The 21,632-nt window shown below is 42.9% G+C and overlaps 1 protein-coding gene across 6 annotated transcripts in view; it reads right to left on the reverse strand.

Moving 5' to 3' along the window:
* The window catches only part of LOC125460015 (cadherin-8), a 266,186-nt gene that overhangs the window by 72,752 nt on the left and 171,802 nt on the right, over positions 1-21,632 (reverse strand). For all 6 annotated transcript variants that reach the window (XM_048547044.2, XM_048547045.1, XM_048547047.1 and 3 more), the window contains one exon: positions 8,194-8,361. In XM_048547044.2, coding sequence (XP_048403001.1) covers positions 8,194-8,361 — 168 coding nt within the window. The remainder of the gene's footprint in view (positions 1-8,193; positions 8,362-21,632) is intronic.

Genomic DNA, 21,632 nt, shown 5'->3' on the forward strand with positions numbered 1-21,632 from the left:
GAAATAGTGCTAAATAAATAGGAGTTAAGGTAATTAGTCAGGCTCATAATGTGGCAGTGGGACACTTGCTAAAAGTTACATATAGTCAAATGCAGGCTTCTTTCCTCTGAAGGCAAAATGAACATGTCCAGGCAATGAACCCTTATGAATGAAGCAAAAACATGTAGAACTATAATCCTTACTCATTTGCCAAAGCAAAGTCTCAACTCACTACAACCCACTTTCCAACAAATCAGCACGCTTTTCCCATTTAATATAAATTGCTTCTCCTCCCTTTGAAATTTAGATTATATTAGATTCCCTACAGTGTGGAGATAGGCCCTTTGCCCCAACAAGTCCAGACCACCCCTTGGAGCATCCCACCCAGACCCATCCCCCTATAACCCACACACCCCTGAACACTACAGGTAATTTAGCATGGCCGATCCACCTAGCCTGAATATCTTTGGACTGCGGGAGGAAACCCACACAAACATGGGGAGAATGTGAAAACTCCACACAGACAGTTAACCAAGGCTGGAATCGAACCTGGGTCCCTGGCCCTGTGAGGCTGCAGTGCTAACCATTGAGCCATGATAGCATTCTCACGTCTGGCCTGATGAGTGCAAGTTGAAAACTTTTGACAGCGCATCTCATTTTCAGCAATACAGCCTTGGTGAGATCACCTCTGGAGTGGAGTTTCAGCCTTTTTATTTCAAAAAATGATATAACTGTATTAAAAGCAGTTCAGAGAATGTTCATTCGACTCAATCCTGGATTGAGGAAGTTATGTTATGATGTGACAGAATGTTGGACTGGTTGAGCCTGTATCCATTGGAGGTGAGAAGGATAATAGGTGATCATATTGAGACATTGAAGAACATAGAACAAGGAATGAGAGTAAGCTTTTCAGCCCTCAGAGCTTACTCCACCATTCTATAAGATCATGGATAATCTGATTTTAACCTCAACTCTACATTCCTGCATATTCTGATAATCTTTCATCTCCTCGGTAATCAAGGATCAATCTACCTCTGCTTGAAAATCTTCAAAGAATCTGCCTCCACTCCTTTTGAGGAAAGGAATTCTGAGGATTCCAAAGAAAGAATTGTCTGTTTTAAATTGGTTACCACTTATTTTTAAACCATGACCCCTAGTTCTAGATCCTCTCACAAGAGTACACATCTTTTCGTCATCCACTTGGTCAAGTCTTTTAGGATCTCATCTGTTTCAAATTAAATCACCTCTGACTCTTCTCAACTCCAGAGGATACAGGCTTAGCCTGTCTAGTGTTTCCTATTTAGACAATCCATTCATTCCAGGTATTAGTCTGGTAAACCTTCTCGGAACTGCTTCTAATGCATTAATGTTTTTTGTAAGTACAGTGACCAGTACAGTAGACAGCGCTCCACATGCGGTCTCACCAATGACCTGTGTAATTGAACCATAACCTTGCTAGCCTTACATTCAATTCCCCTCACAATAAACATAGCATTCTATTAACTTTCCTCTTTACTTGCTGAACTTGCATGTTAACCTTCTGTGATTCATGCGCTAGGACACCCAGATCGCTCTGCATCCCAAAACTCTAAACCTTTCACTATTTAGTAAATGTGCCTTTTTTTATTATCTGTCAAAATGACCAATTTCACAATTTCCCACATTATTCTCCATTTTCCAAGTTCTACTGACTCACTTGAGATATCAATATTCCTTTGTAGGCACCTTACGTCCTCTTTGCAACTCACTTCCTCAGCAACCTTTGTCTCATCACAGCATTCACACTTATAGTTCCTTCATCCAGATCATTTCTCTACATTGTACTGAGTGGAGGCCCAGCATCAGTCCCTCTGTTAGATCACTCGTGACATCCTGCCAGCCTGGAACATACCCAGTTATTCTTACTCTTCTTCCTGTTCGCTGGTTCTTTAATGCCCTTCAGGGAAGGAAACTGTCATCCTTACCTGCTCGGGCTGACATGTGACTCCAGACCCACAGCAATGTGATTGACTCTGAACTGTGCTGGGCAAGAAATACTACCTGCTCAGCAATGCCCTCATCCCATGAATGAATAAAAAATTCTTCTTTCCATGCTAACATGTTATTGTCAACACCATTAAATTTTCTGCGATAACCTTTGTTGATGAATGTTATCAAATAAATACCTTCTGGAAAACTAAATACAATACAGCATAATAAAATGTGAGGCTGGATGAACACAGCAGGCCAAGCAGCATCTCAGGAGCACAAAAGCTGACGTTTCGGGCCTAGACCATTCATCAGAGAGGGGGATGGGGAGAGGGTTCTGGAATAAATAGGGAGAGTGGGGGAGGCACACTGAAGATGGAGAGAAAAGAAGATAGGTGGAGAGAGTATAGGTGGGGAGGTAGGGAGGGGATAGGTCAGTCCAGGGAAGATGGACAGGTCAAGGAGGTGGGATGAGGTTAGTAGGTAGGAAATGGATGTGTGGCTTGGGGTGGGAGGAAGGGATGTGTGAGAGGAAGAACAGGTTAGGGAGGCAGAGACAGGCTGGGCTGGTTGTGTGGTGCAGTGGGGGGAGGGGACGAACTGGGCTGGTTTTGGGATGTGGTGGGGGAAGGGGAGATTTTGAAGCTGGTGAAGTCCACATTGATATCATTGGGCTGCAGGGTTCCCAAGCAGATTATGAGTTGCTGTTCCTGCAACCTTCGGGTGACATCATTGTGGCACTGCAGGAGGCCCATGATGGACATGTCATCTAAAGAATGGGAGGGGGAGTTGAAATGGTTCGCGACTGGGAGGTGCAGTTGTTTGTTGCGAACCGAGCGGAGGTGTTCTGCAAAGCGGTCCCCAAGCCTCTGCTTGGTTTCCCCAATGTAGAGGAAGCCACACTGGGTACAATGGATACAGTATACCATATTGGCTGACGTGCAGGTGATCCTCTGCTTAATATGGAAAGCCATCTTGGGGCCTGGGATAGGGGTGAGGGAGGAGGTGTGGGGGCAAGTGTAGCATTTCCTGCGGTTGCAGGGGAAGGTGCCGGGTGTGGTGGGGTTGGAGGGCAGTGTGGAGCGAACAGTGTGTGGCTTCCTCTACATTGGGGAAACCAAGCGGAGGGTTGGGGACCGCTTTGCAGAACACCTCCGCTCGGTTCGCAACAAACAACTGCACCTCCCAGTCGCGAACCATTTCAACTCCCCCTCCCATTCTTTAGATGACATGTCTATCATGGGCCTCCTGCAGTGCCACAATGATGCCACCCGAAGGTTGCAGGAACAGCAACTCATATTCTGCTTGGGAACCCTGCAGCCCAATGGTAACAATGTGGACTTCACCAGCTTCAAAATCTCCCTTTCCCCCACCGCATCCCAAAACCAGCCCAGTTCGTCCCCTCCCCCAACTGCACCACACAACCAGCCCAGCTCTTCCCCTCCCCCCACTGTATCCCAAAACCAGCCCAGCCTGTCTCTGCCTCCCTAACCTGTTCTTCCTCTCACCCATCCCTTCCTCCCACCCCAAGCTGCACCTCCAATTCCTACCTACTAACCTCATCCCACCTCCTTGACCTGTCTGTCTTCCCTGGACTGACCTATCCCCTCCCTACCTCCCCACCTATAGTCTATTCTCCACCTATCTTCTTTTCTCTCCATCTTCGGTCCGCCTCCCCCTCTCTCCCTATTTATTCCAGAACCCTCACCCCATCCCTCTCTCTGATGAAGGGTCTAGGCTCGGAACGTCAACTTTTGTGCTCCTGAGATGCTGCTTGGCCTGCTGTGTTCATCCAGCTCCACACTTTATTATCTTGGATTCTCCAGCATCTGCAGTTCCCATTGTCACTCATAAATACAATACAGCCACAGGTTCCCCTTATTCACTGCAGAAGTTATTCTTCAAATTGCTCCAGTTAATCAGTTAAACATGATTTCCTTTGACAAAACCATGTTGGTCTGCCTCTTTATCTTGAACTTGAAGTGCCCAGTTATAATGTCTTTATTAACAGCTTCTAACATTTTTCTGAGACAGATGTTCAGCTATCTGGCCCATAATTTCCTGCCTTCTATCTCCATCTCTTTTGAATAAATGAGTTACATTAGATATTTTCCAAGTGAAAAGAACCTTCCACAAATCTAATGAGATTCTTAGAAAACTTGACATGGTGAATGCTGAAAGGACATTTCCCCTTGTGGGAAAGATGAGAATGTGGAGACGCAGTTAAAAAGTAAGGGATTATTCATTTATGACAGAGATGAGGAGAACTTTTTCCTCTGAAAGAGTTATGATTCTTTGTAATTCTCTCCACAGACAACAGTAGAGGCTGGCTGTTACATATTTTTAATAGAGGGGTAGATAGATGGTCGACTAACAAGGTCCTCAGAGATATTCAAGGGGATGTGCGGACCAAAGTAGATGAGCCTTATTCTTATTGGAAGGTGGAACATGGCCTGCCTCTGCTCTTGATTCATAGTGTGCATTTATGATGTGCTTTGAAAGGGGTCTGGACATGGAGTCAATAAAATGAAAGAGGCCAGCAATCTTTAAGATCACTCAAAGTCTATTTTCCCAAAGTTTACTCACAAACCTGTGACCATATTTGTTTTTTCATCAAATCCTTGGATTGGCCATTTCAACTAAGTGGCAGGCTACCTTAATAAGCTAACAACCATTCAGGAAATAGCTCATAGCAGCATTTACAGGAATACATTCAAAATTTAGATTTACATTCCACTGATTGGAGAATGTAATGCCATTTCTACTGATGAATCAGTTTTACCTTGTGAGGTTAAACTCCATGTTCAAACATTGTGCCAAAACAACGAGAGCCTTTTGATCGCTCCAATCAATCATTTTTTTTAATCAGCAATGATCTGGCCTGTGAATGTTTGTGACTTTGTTTTAACAAATTGTATTTGCTTTTCGGGAGAGGAATTATTTGCTGCGTTCCTCTACATGACCAGCTGACAACTGCTACTTGGGCAAATAACTTACTTACCTCTTTCAACATTGGGGAGACATAACTCCACTAATGTTTCCCTGAATTTACTAAGTTAGTGATTGATTCCATAAATACCAGTAAAGACCCAGTCCAAGATAATGAATCACAACTAGGGGACCTTACGGTTTAGAACTCTGCCTAGATGTCCATTGTTGAGACAAGGGAACAAAAATCAGCAAAGGTTGTTGCTCCTCAAGACTGCCCAGTGGCTCTGGGTGGAAATATCATTTTTTCTCCTGTTTCATGGGATGCTAGCATTGTTGACATGGCCATTTTTTATTTACTTATAGCTAATTGCCTTTGTGAGGGGCTTATAATGCAGTAGGTAGTGTCGCTCTTGGGGCAGAGGCTCTAGCATCAATCCAATATCAAGACATGATGCCCCACAGAGTGTATATTCATAATGGGGTGACCAACCAGCAAATCCTTTCAACATATTTCAATGGTGAGAGCTAAGAATGGAAGACACTACTGACCAGGAAGTGATGGAAAAAAAGTTGGAGTCTCTGCCATCAATGTTGATAGCTCCAGACAGCAACATGCGTTGAAAGCGTAGGCAATCACAGCAACTCAGATGTTCAGAATGAACTGTAACACCCCACCTCAAAACATTGTTAAGGGGGCAGTTGTGAGTCGCCTTCTTGCACTGGTGCTGACCATGTGACATAAGTACACTCACAGTACTGTTGGGGAAGATATTCCTAGATTTTGGCCCAAATGATGGAATGGGGATAAATTTATGAATTCAGATCACATGCAACAGGCAGGGGAGGGAGGTGGTGATGTTCTTATGCAAATGATGGCCCATGGTCTTTTGGATGATTGAGGTTGAGAAGGGTTTCTCTGGATGAATGTTGCAGCTTGTAAATGATGTACTCTCTTCCACCTTCATCCTGTGGAGTTGGGAATGGAAATTTAAGGTGATCAACAGGGAGGCAATCCAACTGGCTACTTTGTCCCAGATGGTGTTAAATTTCTTACTACAGCTCCACCCATTCAGATAAAGAGAGGGAAATGATTGCTGGTTGCTGCCTTGTAAAATGGTGGTTCAGTGCTGGGGAGGTAGGTGATGAGTTCCTCACCATGGAATTTTCAACCTGCTCTTGTAGACACAGTATTCATGCGGATGGTCCATTTCAATTTGGTCGGTGGTGGCTCTAGGATAGTGTAAATGGAAGATTCAGCTGCTGACTATCAGTGTTAGGTACTTTCTCTTTTTGAATGGAGTCATTATTGGCATTTGCATGGCACAAATGACTTGCTTAAGCCTGGGCATCCCAGTCCTGTTTCTTGTGTTATTGTCTGAAAAGCTTCCAAATAAAGTGAACATTTCATTCATCCATTCCTTCTCATGTTCTGAGTCAACTTCCACGATGAAGTAGCTGTAGATGATAGACCCAGGGCCCTGTCTTAGGGGTCTCATGTAATGATGCCCTGCAACTGAAATGATTGACCTCTTCTGACTATTTTAACCATAGTTTTTGTTTTGCAATAGATACGACTCCAGCTGTGTGTTGAGCACTGTGAAAGGGTATGATCACACTTGGTTGAGATAATATCCCGAGTTAAATCACCTCCTGATATCTAGAGCCGTGGCAAGCACAGAAAGAGTAGCTTGTTACAAATAGAACGCAGTGTCAAAGGAACTGCACTATCAAATGGGGATGGGTGGGGTCACATTATGAGTGGGGTGCGGCGCTGACAGGAAAGAACTAGAGGATTGGTGGAATCTTTAGAAGTAGGAAACAATGTGGGAAAGGTGTCACCATTTGCAGCAAATGGAACTATTTTCATTTCAAAACATAAACAACAAGATAGACTTAAGGGGGGGCTTAACAGGACTGCAAAGGAAATTACTCAAGTAGTATGGAATTGTGTTAAGACTGGGTATACAGTACGGTTCTCTCTCTGTCCTCCTGAAAAACACTAAAATAACCTTGTAGATGACCAGCCCAAATATCCCCTTGCTTGGCACGGAACCAATCTTTGCTAGTCTGATAATTCTCCATAGAAGCACCTTGGGAAGCTTTGAAAGTTAAAAATGTTTTATAAATGAAAGCCATTGATGAAGGTGAATTTAAAATGGGGAAGGAACAGTCAGAGCAGCACAGACGCTTAGGGAGCACCACAGTTTTCTAAACCTAACTCAAGCAGGATGGCTGTTTTTAAAGTCTTGAGCATCTACTTGTGGCAAGGGAGAATTATGGTTGGAGGGAGACTGCTACTTTCTTGAGATTACTTATTGGGGATTGGAACTCGTTCAGGATTAGAAGCTCAGGTCAGGCAGCCTAAGAGAGGATTATATATTTATATGGCCCACAAGAAGCCGTTTGGCGTCATTTTTTTCAGAAGAGCTGTCCAACTGACTTGCATCTCATGGGTAGGATAGTGGGTCAGTGGTTAGCATGACTACCTGAAGTGGCAGGGGCTCAGGTTTGATTCCACCCTCGGGCTAGTGTGGAGTTTGCATGTTCTCCCTGTGTCTGTGTGGGTTTCCTCTGCATGCTTCAGTTTCCTCCCACAGTCCAAAGATCCACAGGCAAGGTGGATTGGCCATGCTAAATTAACTGTAGTGTCCAGGGATCTGTCGATCCCACATTGTTTTCTACTTCCAAAGATTCCACCAGTGCCCTAGCTGTGTAGGTTAGATGGGTGTGGGGGGATGATCTGTGGGTCAGTGTGGACTTGTTGGGCCAAAGGGCCAGTTTCCACACTTGTGGGGATGCTATGATCTACTGCCTTTCCACAAAGTTTTACAAGCCTCTCTTTTTGACAGTGCCATAAAATGTGAAAGGGCAGTAGGGGCGCCGGCTCATCAGCTCACTCTAAAAATGGGAAAAACTACAAGAATTAATCCCACAAATAGCAAAATAATCTATGCAGCAAGGTGCCATGGAAGGCCATACTTGGTCCTGTGAAAGCTGCAGCAGGCAGTGAGGGAGAGGGAGTACAACAGAAGTGGCTGAGCAAGAAGTTATGTTGTGTGTGTGACAATTGCAATCTTATTCATTGGAGGATTGTGGAGCACAGTTCGCCTTTGGAGAAAAGGCACTGAGCCATGTCAGATTGTGCAGATGGAGGCTGTAAGGCTGGCTGCTCAAGCGAAGCCTTATATAACGTAAATCTGTTCCACAGGTTCTTCTTTTAAAATAACCTGCATTCTTTCAATGTATAATAAGAAAAAAAACCTTACATTTGAGTTGCAATCAAAGCATAGAACAGCCGTGATGGATGACACTTACTTTGTGTAAACTTGGGCGGGTTGTCATTAACATCAGTCAATGTGACTGTTACAGTTGTTGTTCCAGAGAGACCTCCCATGTGGCCTCCCATATCTTTTGCTTGTATCACCACCAGATATTCTTCTCGCGCTTCCCGATCCATGTTCGGAAGGGCAGTCCTTATAATTCCTAGTGGAAAAAAATGAGATGGAGTTAAAAAGAAAAGGAACGCAAATTGTGCATAGTAAAAAAAATGAAAGGTTAAAGCCGTTTTTATAATTCAATAGACGAAACCTATTTTTATTGAATTTTTTCTTCTCTGAAAATGTATTTTTTGAATTGGAATATGGATTCACTCATGTGCATTGCCATTCAATGAGAGTGCCAGCGGAAATTTAATCTACCACTATTGCTGTCTAGTCTTCTAAAACCATGGCACACACAGGATCTTTAATCTGCTCAGGGTTGGCTTCTTCTGATCCTGAATTTTATTGTCCTTTCCATAAGGACGCAACTCCTTTGGAAAACTGTTCAATAATTGAAGAGCCAGCAATTCTCTTTATCCTCCTTTCACCTTGTACATGTTTAATTGTAGTAGCAGCCAAGTACATCTGCAGCCAAATTAATTCAGTATCTACCTGAGAGAATGAGACAACTTTCTCTTCACTCCTGGTGACTCAGAGTTCCAGGCTGTAGCAAGGGAAGTCCCTTTTTACTGCTGATTGAACAAGGTTCAGTATGAAACAAGTTTGAGCCTGCTCATGCTTCTAATGGGATTCAGAAAGGTAAGCAAGCAATGACGATACAGGAGATAATATGGATACCTGTGAGAGAGCAGGAATGAAGGCAATAGGGTGAAAAAGAGAAGCTGGACCCATATTATAATCCATGTTGAAACTTCCAGTAGAATGCACAAGTTTTTGTAAGGAATGTGCTGCCAGCCAAAGTGGTGGAGGCAGGTGTAACTGCATCTGGATGGATACATGAAATAGGAAGGGTTTAGAGGGTATGTGCCAAATGCTGGCAAATGGGACAAGGTCAGATTAGGATGTCCGGTCAGCGCTGATGAGTTGGACCAAAGGGTCTGTTTCTGTGCTATATGACTTGATTAACTTTATTTCTAAGTGTTGTTTCAATCAGGAAATCAAAATTCAAGACGGCACTGAGGCCAAGTGATGTTTTGCGAGCTCTCTGCAGCAGGCCTTATTCCAACATTTCTTACAATCATTCTTTACATGTCCTGATCTGTTTATACTGCAGGTAAAACAAAACCTTTTATTGCACTTGGGTACATGTGATAATAATAAACCAAATGAAGTCGTTCAGAGTCGGACACTCACAGTGAGGAACCTCCTCATATCTGGGTCAGAAGATTGTGGGGTCAGCTCCTATTCCACTGATTTGAGTATAGAATTTTATGTAGTACTCTCAGCACTACTTTCTTTATTCACTCGCAGCATGGCTGAGACAGCATTTATTGCCCGTCCCTAGTTGCCCTTGAGAAGGTAGTGGTGAGCTGCCTTCTTGAACTGCTGTAATCTATGCGCTGTAGATAGACCCACAGATTATCTTTCCACTCATGCCTACTTTCCAATCATCCATTCAGCAAAATAAAATCTGCTGATGAGATCTCGACATGCACAAACTGGCTGCTGTTTCTTAAATCAAGACTTCAACTGTACTTCAGAAAAAGTAATTCATTGCCTGGAAAGTGCTTGGATCTCTCACAGTTCCAGAGAATGTGCAACATAAACAAAGCAATGCGTTCTAAAAGAAAACTGTTTAAAAATAAAAATGGATTTCTTTTTCTCAATTTCTGGTGGCTGTGTCAATGGTTGGTGTCCAATTTACTTCTACCACTAACAATGGGTGGGGATCATGACCAAGTTGCCATTTTTCACATACTAAAGGGGAAGAAGAACAGCAAAAAAGACACTAAAATTGGGAAATGAATGTATCAGTTTTACTGGTCCTGCATAATGAAGCAATACGACGTGGGTCAGACCCAAGGGATCTCATTTTCCAGTTTTAGTAATTTTGTCTTCTGGCTTGTGATCCCATAATATTACCTGCATGGACAGTGTACTTTGGGATAGGAGTGCAATTAGTATCATCATAAGGTCCAACTCCCATTCTCACCAATAAACTATATGAATTCTAACTGCAAACCAAGCAATCAAAGGCAAGAGATAGTAGGAACTGCCGAACATTTCTGAAGGAGGGTCTCGACCCGAAACGCTAAACGTTTCTGCTCCTTTGATGCTGCCTGGCCTGCTGTGTTCGTCCAGCTTCACATTGTTCAATCAAAGGCAAGCTTTGGTTTCCCTTCAACAGCTAAATTATAGCCATCGTATTCACTTCAATAAATAGCATGATATGATGATGCTTCCCCGCATACAAGACAATTTCTGATTAGTACACTTTTTACAAAAATTATTTTATGCAATGTGAGCATTTTAAGAAAACCGCTGGTTGTCACCCGTTCCTAATTGCCCCGGGAAGGTGTAAGTCACCTCCATAGTCTGCTGAAGCCCCTCTAGTGCCCTAGGATCTTTGGAGAATAATAGACCCTCAGTTTGGCATGTTATCTGAGAGCTGGCATCTCCAACAGGTCAATAGTTTTTCACTGGTGCATTAGAGGTTCAGTCTAGGTTGTTGTGTTTCAGACTTTGTAGCACGAATTGAACCGACAATCTTACAACTCAGATGTGAGAGTGGTATAACTCTAAATGAAGGCATTAAACACAAGACACATAGTCATTGGCATCCCACCCCGAATATCTTGCCATTGCCTTGAGCCAACAAATTGCCCTGAGATCCATGAGATTTTCAATCCTACTCAACCATTTCTATGTTACCGTGCTCTGGCCAAGAGCATAAAATTTTGTAGCTTCAGTGATTACAATTTGTCATTAGGTGAGTGGGTCTACCTCAAACTGTACTGTCCAGAAACCCAGGACATTCTTTCCTTGGGTGTATGTTGCACAGCAGGGGGAAAAAAATGACTGAAGTCACTGAGACACAGCAGAGGATAACAAATGAGCATTCCACATGCTCGTTAGTCAAACCTTTCATAACCAGGACCATCAACATCTTAAAGGTTAATGAACGTGAATATTAACATCACTTCTTACAGACTTGTGATAGTCTTGTTTCCCATAAAGCTCAAGCTGATTGCAAAAGGGATGGAATGAACGACAGATTGGTATTGGGGTGTGTATGCCCCCTGAAATAAGCTTTGTAATGTCTAATTGCTCCTGCATTGCTTTTCTATCAGTGCCACTTTAAGTAATTTCTGGATGTGAGTTTGCTCGCTGAGCTGGAAGGTTAGTTTTCAGATGTTTCGTCACCATTCTAGGTAACATCATCAGTAAGCCTCTGACGAAGCGCTGGTGTTATGTCCCGCTTTCTATTTATCTGGTTAGGTTTCCTTGGGTTGGTGATGTCATTTCCTGCGATGGTGATGTCATTTCCTGTTCTTTTTTCTCATGGGATGGTAGATTGGCTCCAAATCAATGTGTTTGTTGATGGAGTTCCGGTTAGAATGCCATGCTTCTAGGAATTCTCGTGCATGTCTCTGTTTGGCTTGTCCTAGGATGGATGTGTTGTCCCAATCAAAGTGGTGTCATTCCTTATCTGCATGTAAGGATACGAGTGATAGTGGGTCATGTCGTTTTGTGGCTAGTTGATGTTCATGTATCCTGGTGGCTAGCTTTCTGCCAGTTTGTCCAATGTAGTGTTTGTCACAGTTCTTGCAAGGTATTTTGTAGATGATGTTCGTTTTATTTGTTGTCTGTGTAGGGTCTTTTAAGTTCATTAGCTGCTGTTATAGTGTGTTGGTGGGTTTGTGGGCTACCCGATGCCAAGAGGTCCAAGTAGTCTGGCAGTCATTTCGGTAGCATCAGGGTAGCCCACAAACCCACCAACACACTATAACAGCAGCTAATGAACTTAAAAGACCCTACACAGACAACAAATAAAACGAACGTCATCTACAAAATACCTTGCAAGAACTGTGACAAACACTACATTGGACAAACTGGCAGAAAGCTAGCCACCAGAATACATGAACATCAATTAGCCACAAAACGACATGACCCACTATCACTCGTATCCTTACATGCAGATAAGGAAGGACACCACTTTGATTGGGACAACACATCCACATCCAGCCAAACAGAGACATGCACGAGAATTCCTAGAAGCATGGCATTCCAACCGGAACTCCATCAACAAGCACATTGATTTGGAGCCAATCCACCATCCCCTGAGAAAAAGAACAGGGAGTGTCATCACCAACCCAAGGAAACCTAACCAGATAAATAGAAAGCAGGGCATAACACCAGCGCTTCGTCAGAGGCTCACTGATGATGTTACCTAGAATGGTGACGAAACATCTGAAAACTAACCTTCCAGCTCAGTGAGCAAACTCACATCCAGAGCCTCAACCTGAGCTACAAATCTTCTCAAAACTAGTTAAGTAATTTCTTCACGGTATATCAACAAGTTATATTAAAGGGTGGTTTTGGGTACACCATTAATAAAGCATCAAGAGATTCTTCCTCAGAGACAAACTTAAGAAGTTGCCCTTTCAAATGATGCTGTCTGAAGAACTGATGCGCCTTAAGGGTTAAATTATTGTCGAAATATGTTATGCAAAATAGATTGTGGTACATATGTTTGGAACTGTCTTGCTACAAAGGTGATTTTATTTAATTTAAGCAATTCATTTCTTCTGGGAATGGAATGCAAATCTTGACCTCTTCTGAAATTTCTTGGCAATGGAATTATGCAACTCAGAGGATTTTTGATGACACCAAATTGTACATCTATTAGTGAGAATGAGCTAGTAATTCATTCAGTGCTATCACATAACAGGTTTGCATTTGTCGAGTCATTTTTTTTCAAGTGCACCTACAAAATGGTTTATTTATAACAATTTATAATGAAGCCTATAGGATGCAACAAATTCTTATTATAATGATGCGGGTGTAAGTACCAGTTGATAAGGCAGCCGCCAGACTGAGTGGATTGACTCCACCATTCAGACTGTGAGCTCCGAGATCCATGACCCAGCCTGTGCTTGGTTAAAACTGATCTCAGCTAGATGAAGTTAAAGAGAATTCAGTGCTGAAGAAAGCAGCAAGGGGTTTTGTGGTGTAGCAATAATGTCCCTACCTCTGAGACCAAAAGCCCAAATTCAAGTCCGACATCATCCAGTGCTGTGCATTGGCATCTGTGGGCTGCTTGATTAGGAAACTGCCTGGTGGTGAGAGGTACAGGTTCCCAAACTCATCTGTTCACCAATGATGGCACAATGTTTATCACCATTTATAATACCTCAGGTGCTGAAGTAGTCCATTTAAATGCAACAAGATCTGGGCTATATCCAGGCTCAGGCTATAAGTGGCAAGTAATGTTCATGCCTCATAAATGTCAGGCACCGACCATCTCTCACAAAAGACAATCTAATCAATGACCCTTTGATTGGCACCTCATCCACCACCCTCAGCATTCAATCTCTTCACACTGGTGCCCAGTGGCAGCAGTGAGTACTGTCTACAAGATGTACCAGAATGACTTGCCAAGGCCCCATTGACAGCACCTTCCTAATCTACGAACACTTCCATTTGAAAGGACAAAGGCAGCAAATACGTTAGAACACTGCCAGTCACAAGATCCCCCCAAGTCACTCACCATCCTGATGTGGAAATATATCGCCATTCCTTCATTGCTGCTTGATCTAAATCGTGGAATTTCCTCCCTAAGGACATTGTGGCCATCCTAAAGCGTGTGAGCTGCAGCAGTTCAAGAAGGCAACTCACTACCACCTTCTTAATGATAACTAAGAATGGGAAATAAATGCTGGCTGCCAGTGGCTCTCACGCCTCACAAGTAAAAAGAAGTAATCCTGTGAAAACATTCACTGTTTTGTGTTTGAACAGAGCCAGTAGGCAATTCAACCAGGGTTAAAAAAACAGGTTCAAGAGAGCACAACTTAAAGGCTGTAGACCAGTAAAACCTTGAACCACCAATTCTCTAATCCATATTCCCCTCCGTGCCTGGTTCTATACTGAGACAAGTGACTCAACTGAGGCTGAAGTGAAAGCAGGCAGTGGATCTTTGATATGGCACCCCTTAATTAGCTCAGTAATATTCAATGTCTTTATTTGTACATGAAGCACATCACTTAAATAAGTTACTGAACACGGATAGGAAACTTTAAAAAGTAGGCATTGTCCTAACAAGCAACAGGGCTGCTCTTTCAATAGATTTGCATGCACACACAATCCCACAATTGAATAATGTTAGCTCAGTTGGTTGAATAGCTGGGTTACAATGCAAAGTAATAGGAACAACATGGGTTCACTTCCCACACCAGCTGAGGTTGATATAGAGGGCTGACCTTCTCAAACTCTCCCATTGCTTAAGGTGTGATAGCTGTCAGGTTAAACCACTTTCAGTTCTTTCTGTTACAACAGTGTAGGACGATGGCTACGTTATATACGGCCCTCAGACATCATAAGCATATGCACTAATTTAGCCGAAAACAGTTCACATAATATATGGTTCACATGTTTTATTGACTGAGTTAAGCTTCATTTCTTTTATATTCATTTTTCTCTTGGGACCCATGAGTAGATAGTTCATCAGCAGAATCACTCCTGATATCTATTTGCCATAAAGGTACAAGTGAACTAGATAGAGCCAATGGAACGAGAAGTGGCTTCTTGGCCCATTTAACTCCCTTCAGTGATTATGTCCACATTCTGATAACTTTCATCTCTGTCACTGCCTCTGACACTTCCCTCTCTCCCCCTCCTTCACCCCACCCCCCCCATAATCCAACAATAACTCACCATCCCCTGTTGAGTTTCACATTTGTTTCCTTACTGCAAATCTTCACTGACTGGAAGCTCGCTTGCAAAGGTGAAAGTAATTTCACAAGGTGATGGGTCGTGAATTGATGATGTCCAGTCCCAAATCTCTCTCATAAGGTTGGGCAAAACACAAGAAAGATTTTGCCTGACAGGTGGGATCAGAAGGATTAAGTCATCATGGAAAATAATCAAAACTCATTGGATTTTCCCCAAAGGGCCTGCTGATTTGTGACAGAGTGAGAGATGAAACAGTTGTCGTCTGAATCTTTCAGCACATAAGATGGCTATTAAAGCCATTGTGATGTCTATTTGGAAAACTTGTTTGATTCAGACTATTTCTAATTTTTTAACCCATAGACTTGTATTTTTTTAAAAATCTCAATGCGTATATCCACTTACCTTACGACAACTACCACTGTACCTGTTTCCAGAGATAATGGGAACTGCAGATGCTGGAGAATCCAAGATAATAAAATGTGAGGCTGGATGAACACAGCAGGCCCAGCAGCATCTCAGGAGCACAAAAGCTGACATTTCGGGACCAGACCCTTCATCAGAGAGGGGGATGGGGGGAGGGTTCTGGAATAAATAGGGAGAGAGGGGGAGGCACACTGAAGATGGAGAGAAAAGAAGATACGTGGAGAGAGTATAGGTGGGGAGGTAGGGAGGGGATAGGTCAGTCCAGGGAAGACGGACAGGCCAAGGAGGTGGGATGAGGTTAGTAGGTAGATGGGGGTGCGGCTTGGGGTGGGAGGAATGGATGGGTGAGAGGAAGAACAGGTTAGGGAGGCACAGACAGGTTGGACTGGTTTTGGGATGCAGTGGGTGGAGGGGAAGAGCTGAGCTGGTTGTGTGGTGCAGTGGGGGGAGGGGACGAATTGGGCTGGTTTAGGGATGCGATGGGGTAAGGGGAGATTTTGAAACTGGTGAAGTCAACATTGATACCATTAGGCTGCAGGGTTCCCAGTTCGTACCCTCCCCCCACTGCACCACACAACCAGCCCAGCTCTTCCCCTCCCCCCACTGCATCCCAAAACCAGTCCAACCTGCCTCTGCCTCCCTAACCTGTTCTTCCTCTCACCCATCCCTTCCTCCCACTCCAAGCCGCACCCCCATCTACCTACTAACCTCATCCCACCTCCTTGACCTGTCCGTCTTCCCTGGACTGACCTATCCCCTCCCTACCTCCCCACCTATACTCTCTCCACCTATTTTCTTTTCTCTCCATTTTCAGTCCGCCTCCCCCTCTCTCCCTATTTATTCCAGAACCCTCACCCCATCCCCCTCTCTGATGAAGGGTCTAGGCTCGAAACCTCAGCTTTTGTGCTCCTGAGATGCTGCTTGGCCTGCTCTGTTCATCCAGCCTCACATTTTAGTATCTGTTTCCAGTATCCTTTTGGGCAGTTTATCATTTATCATATATTTGGGGATGTACAGATGGAGTTGACAGAGTAATTATGTCATTGGATGAATATTCTGGAAGTTCAGGTTTTGGAAGCATTGGTTCAAAGCTTACAACAGCAGCCGATAGAATGAGCCTTCAGTTAATGAGAGGTAATCAATGTTTCAGTGATTGGGGAAAGATCATCAATTGCTGTTTAAGAACCTACTTGACTCACTGATAAAGTAAGGAACAAAACCTGTCTTCCTCAGCTAGTTTAGCTCCCATGGGACTCCATAATGCGTTGACTTTTAACCAGCCCCTTGGAATTATTCAGGAAAACACTCAATTCAAAAGGTATTGAGGGAATAGCAACAAACGCTGGCCTTCCTGGGAATGATCATTGTGATCCCAAGAAAGTGTCCAGAAGAAATGATCACAACATGCTGCAAAGAACAATTTAATATCATCACTTTTCTGATAGTTTGCAAATTATTTTAGTTCTGTGTACTCCAGTTATCCTCACACTATTAAGTGCAATAGTTTCTTTTTAAAAAAGCCCTTAATCATTCTAAATCCCTTCATTACATCTGCTATTCATTGAAGGAGAACCACCCCAGTTTCTCTCACACAACTGATAAATGTTTGATGATTTAGTTTCAATGGGTTTACAATACATTACATTAGTTAAAGCTCATTAAAAATGAATAACAAAAACTCTGGAGGCTGGGCGAAGTCGGTGCTAAGTTTTTATGTGCACAGCATCAATTCAGGATGACACACAAAAACAGAAATAGCTGGGGAAACTCAACAGACCTGGCAACATCTGTGGAGAGAAAGCAGAGTTAACATTTCAGGCCCAATGATCCTTCTTCAGAACGTCCAACAATTTCCAGAATCCGCCACTATTTGTATTTTTTTAAAAATTTAATTCAGGAAAAACCCTGGTCTCCATCTCTTCAAGCTACAAATTGGCTTAATTTGCATGGAGATTTATTGCATCTATCACACAGGGTGCCATGAGAAGGGAAGATGAGATTAATGGAATAGTGTCACTATTGAAATTCTTGCCGGCCTCATGTAACTTAACTGCAGTAAAGTAGCCATACACATGAGAAGCTAGTCCATGCAGAAGACATTTTTTAATCCAAACATGGGATGCAGACATCACTCTCTAGGTCACCATTTATTGTTCATTCCCAACTGATCAGGCAGCAGTTAAAAGTCAAGTACATTATTGGAGTCTGAAGTCACATGTAGGACACACCAGGTAAGGGTGGCAAATTTCCTTTCTTAAAGTACTGTTGTAAATCAAATGGCTTTTAAGAATAATTAACAATGGTTACACAGCCACTATTTGATTCACATTTTAAAAGCCTCTAGATTTTTATGAAATTCAAATTTCACCATCTGTCATGGTGGAACGAGCCCTGTAACGTCATAGAATCCCTACAGTGCGGAAAGAGGCCACTCAGCCCATCAAATCTGCACCAACCCTGTGAAAAACATCCAAACCAGACACAGCCCCCACCCCATTCTCATAACCCTGCATTACTCATGGCTAGCCCACCTAGCCTGCACATTCCCAGACACAACAGGACACTTTCGTGCGGCCGACCCACCTAAACTGCACATCCTCAGACTGTGGGAGAAAACATGAACACCCCGCAGAAACCCACACAGACACTGGGAAAACATGCAAACAGATAGTCGCCCTTGACTGGAATTAAACCTGGGACGCTGGTACTGTGAAGCATCAGTGCTTTTCACTGCCTTTGGGTCACTAGATGAGTGACTTTACCACAATATACTTTTGAAGGCCAGTTATCTTCAGTCAGCTGGGAAGAAGACAACAAATCCAAAGCCACACCCTGTAAGGTTTGTTGCCCCATCACCTCATTCAACTCACTCAATGACAACTTCTCTTTGTAGGGTGCTTTGCATATAATTAGACATTACATGAAAGAGTGTTATAAAGCAAAATTTGACAGCAAGGCAGATAAGGCCATCTTAGGGAACATGACAAAGTCAGGGAGTTAACATTTGCCATGCCTTAAATGGAGAAAGAAAGGTAGAAAGGCAGAGAAGTTCAGGGATGAAATGCTGTCTGATCTAATGTCACCTCAACTCCATTAGTACCTCACCTGCAAGGCTGGCTTTCTCTTTAGTCAATAATTTGTCTACCTCTACCATACAATGATGTGAATTTTATAATTGCTTAACCGGTACCCAGCTGTTCAGGGATGTTATTAAATACCTCTGGAGTAGGTGGAAATTGCACCAGGGCCTCCTGGCTCAGAGGTAGGAACACAAACACTGCACCACAAGAGCCCTGGAATGCCCATTCAGCAAGAAGGTGCTGTTGGAATGTGAATTCAGCATCTCCTGTTTACAAAACTGGCACTTGAACTCTCTCAGCCATGACAGGAACACAATGAATTATGGCTGACTTTGGCCCGAGCTGGCCAGATTTTCTTTCAATGCCAATCTCTGCCCTGCTATTCATTTCCACATTTTTCCTTATGTTAGCGCTCAGAAAAAGAAAAAAAAGTGTAGAAAAATAAAATTGACAAATAAAGGGCAATATTACAAATTTGAACGCTGTGAAATGATCAGCATCAAAATCTCCGAAAGAAAGGGTAGATTAGCATCGTTCTTCAGAACAAGGACACTTCAGTGGCTAATGGGACTTCCTGAAGAGGACAAAAGTGAGAGTGGGTAATAAACAGAAGCCAACAGCACAGACAGCCACAAGAGTTTCATGGTACTGAGGGAATGTTACTCTCCGAAGTGTCATCTTTTGGATGCAACAATAAAATGAGGCCCATGGGCTCTGCTGGCACAGTGGCGGTGACCCTACCCATGGATCAGGACAAACAGATTCAAATCTTACCTGCTTTGGAGATACTTTGGAAGTATGAACATTCCTGAAAAGATGAAGTTTTAAAAATGTAAATTGAGGTCCACTTACCCCAGACGGGTGGACTTAGAAAATTTTAGACATTATTTGAAGATGGTGTATTTCTCATCAGTGGCCTGACAAATAATTATAGCTCAAAGACATTGCGAGTGTAGATAATGTGATAATTTCATCACAACACCGCTTTGGGACATTGCTGTGCAAGCAGTGACCATCATAATTAAATGATGAGATTTCAAAGATGCTCCGCTGGATATTTTCATCTTAAGTAGTTGCACGTGATATTAATTGTCCAAGGATAAACATTTAGAAGAAACTGAGATGAGGAGAAATTTCTTCCTCCTGAGGGTGGCAAGCCTGTGCAGTTATCTTCCACAGAAAGTGATGGAGGTCAAAATATTGGATTTTGTTTTGAAGGAGTTAAACGTTGCTGTTGGCCCTACAGGAATTAAAAGATATAGAGAGAAAACAAGAACCAGTTACCAAGTTGGATGATCAGCCATGGTTATATTGAATGGTGGAGTAGGCTTGAAGGGCTGAATGGCCTACTCCTACTCCTAATGTTATGCCCATATGTGATTGAAAGCCATCTCATATGTGAGACTGCTCCCTAAGCAATCAGAAACTGACTAATTGCAATCTCTGATCCTTTATATATCTATTGATCTCAGTTCTCAGTGTCATTTAGAATATTCTGCCATATTCTTATAAACATGAAATAACCCTAGCAACTTTCATCCAAAGGTTTAGCTTCCATCTGTATCTCAAAACCTGTCCAACCACACTTCATGACAGCTCATATGGCACATGCACCAAAGCTCAATGGAGAATTTAAGGAAAAAACTCATCAGAACATTGCAATGGCAGGAACTTTCCAAAGTGCTGTTTCCTATCGGTAGAATGTAGAATTTTGAAACGTACTTGCGAAATGTTGAAGAGAAACTAATGGAACATGATGCATGTTGTCTTGAAATGTAGGTGGATGATAAGGTTCAATGTTCTTGAAGGAGAAGAAAAAGGGAAAAAAAATAAACTATTTGCAATACAATGCAGCGGAAATGGAAACAGAACCCAAGCTATCAATTCCCATTTCTGACGGGAATGGAGTGAAAAGGAAAGGGTCAACAAGATCTCCTGAAGAGAAGTGGGAGATTCCATGAATGGGTGAAATAACTGGACAGGACACAACCATTCAACTGCTCCCCCATATACTTATGAATCTCAACTCTATGTCCTCATCTTTGATGCATGTCTCATCTTCAGTTCTTTAGCTGAAAGCTGATTTGACTCAGGCTGACCACCTCCACTGTGGCTATGGCAAGCACGGTGGTCCTAAAACCCACCTCAGCTGGAACAGAGATTGAGCTCTGTGCTGTTAACACCAATGAAATTTGCATTGATGTGTAGTCAACTCAACCAACAATACCCAAAGAGGACAAGTTCCTGTGGCAACAAACACGAATGTCATGGCCTGAATTATAAATGGTGATCCCCAAGGCTCTGAATTCTTCCCATTGCTTGATTCACCAGGAATCTCTGAATTTTAACACCAGCCATCAGCTGTGTTGGAAGGTTTACCAGCTGATACTTAACCCTGTTTTGCCACATTGGCCAGCAAATCCAGGAGAGAAACTTGCAACCCAGTGCTTCTGGCTCAAAGGCAAGGATGCTTTTGCACCTAATACATCACTTCTTTTCATTAGATATTGATCTCAATCTTGTTAATTGCAATTACTGCCACTTGCCAGCTGTCTATGGGAGAGAATTCCAAGGGTCAGTCAGACTGCATATAAGAAAATACTTTATAATTTCCCTTTTAAACACTGATCTATAATTTTAGGATCAGATTACTTGATCAAAGGGAGTAGTTTCACTGAATCTACCTCTTGAACCTTTTCATTATTTCAACAAATCTCAAACAGACAGGAAAGTAAGACTGGAAGTAGAGCAGACATGGACTCCTTGAATGGCACAGCAGGCTCAAGGGGCTGAATGGCCTACTGTTACTCCATTCCTTATGTTTTTCTGAGTAGGCTACCTGAATCCTTCAAATTGCAGAGTTCCGGAAAACAGCAACACTGGACTCAAAACATCGACTGCTTCTCTCTCCACAGATACAGTCAGACCTGGTGAGTTTCTCTAATTTCTGCTTTTGTTGCTGCGAATCTTGCCAGATTAAAACAGAATATCCTTTACGTCAAGCACAGTGTCACATGATATAGAAACACAGGACAGGAGGTTCCTAGATTCAACCACTGGTTCCTGTTGGCTTTGATGA

Source organism: Stegostoma tigrinum, chromosome 16 (genome assembly GCF_030684315.1).
Source record: "Stegostoma tigrinum isolate sSteTig4 chromosome 16, sSteTig4.hap1, whole genome shotgun sequence".
Lineage (NCBI taxonomy): Eukaryota > Metazoa > Chordata > Chondrichthyes > Orectolobiformes > Stegostomatidae > Stegostoma > Stegostoma tigrinum.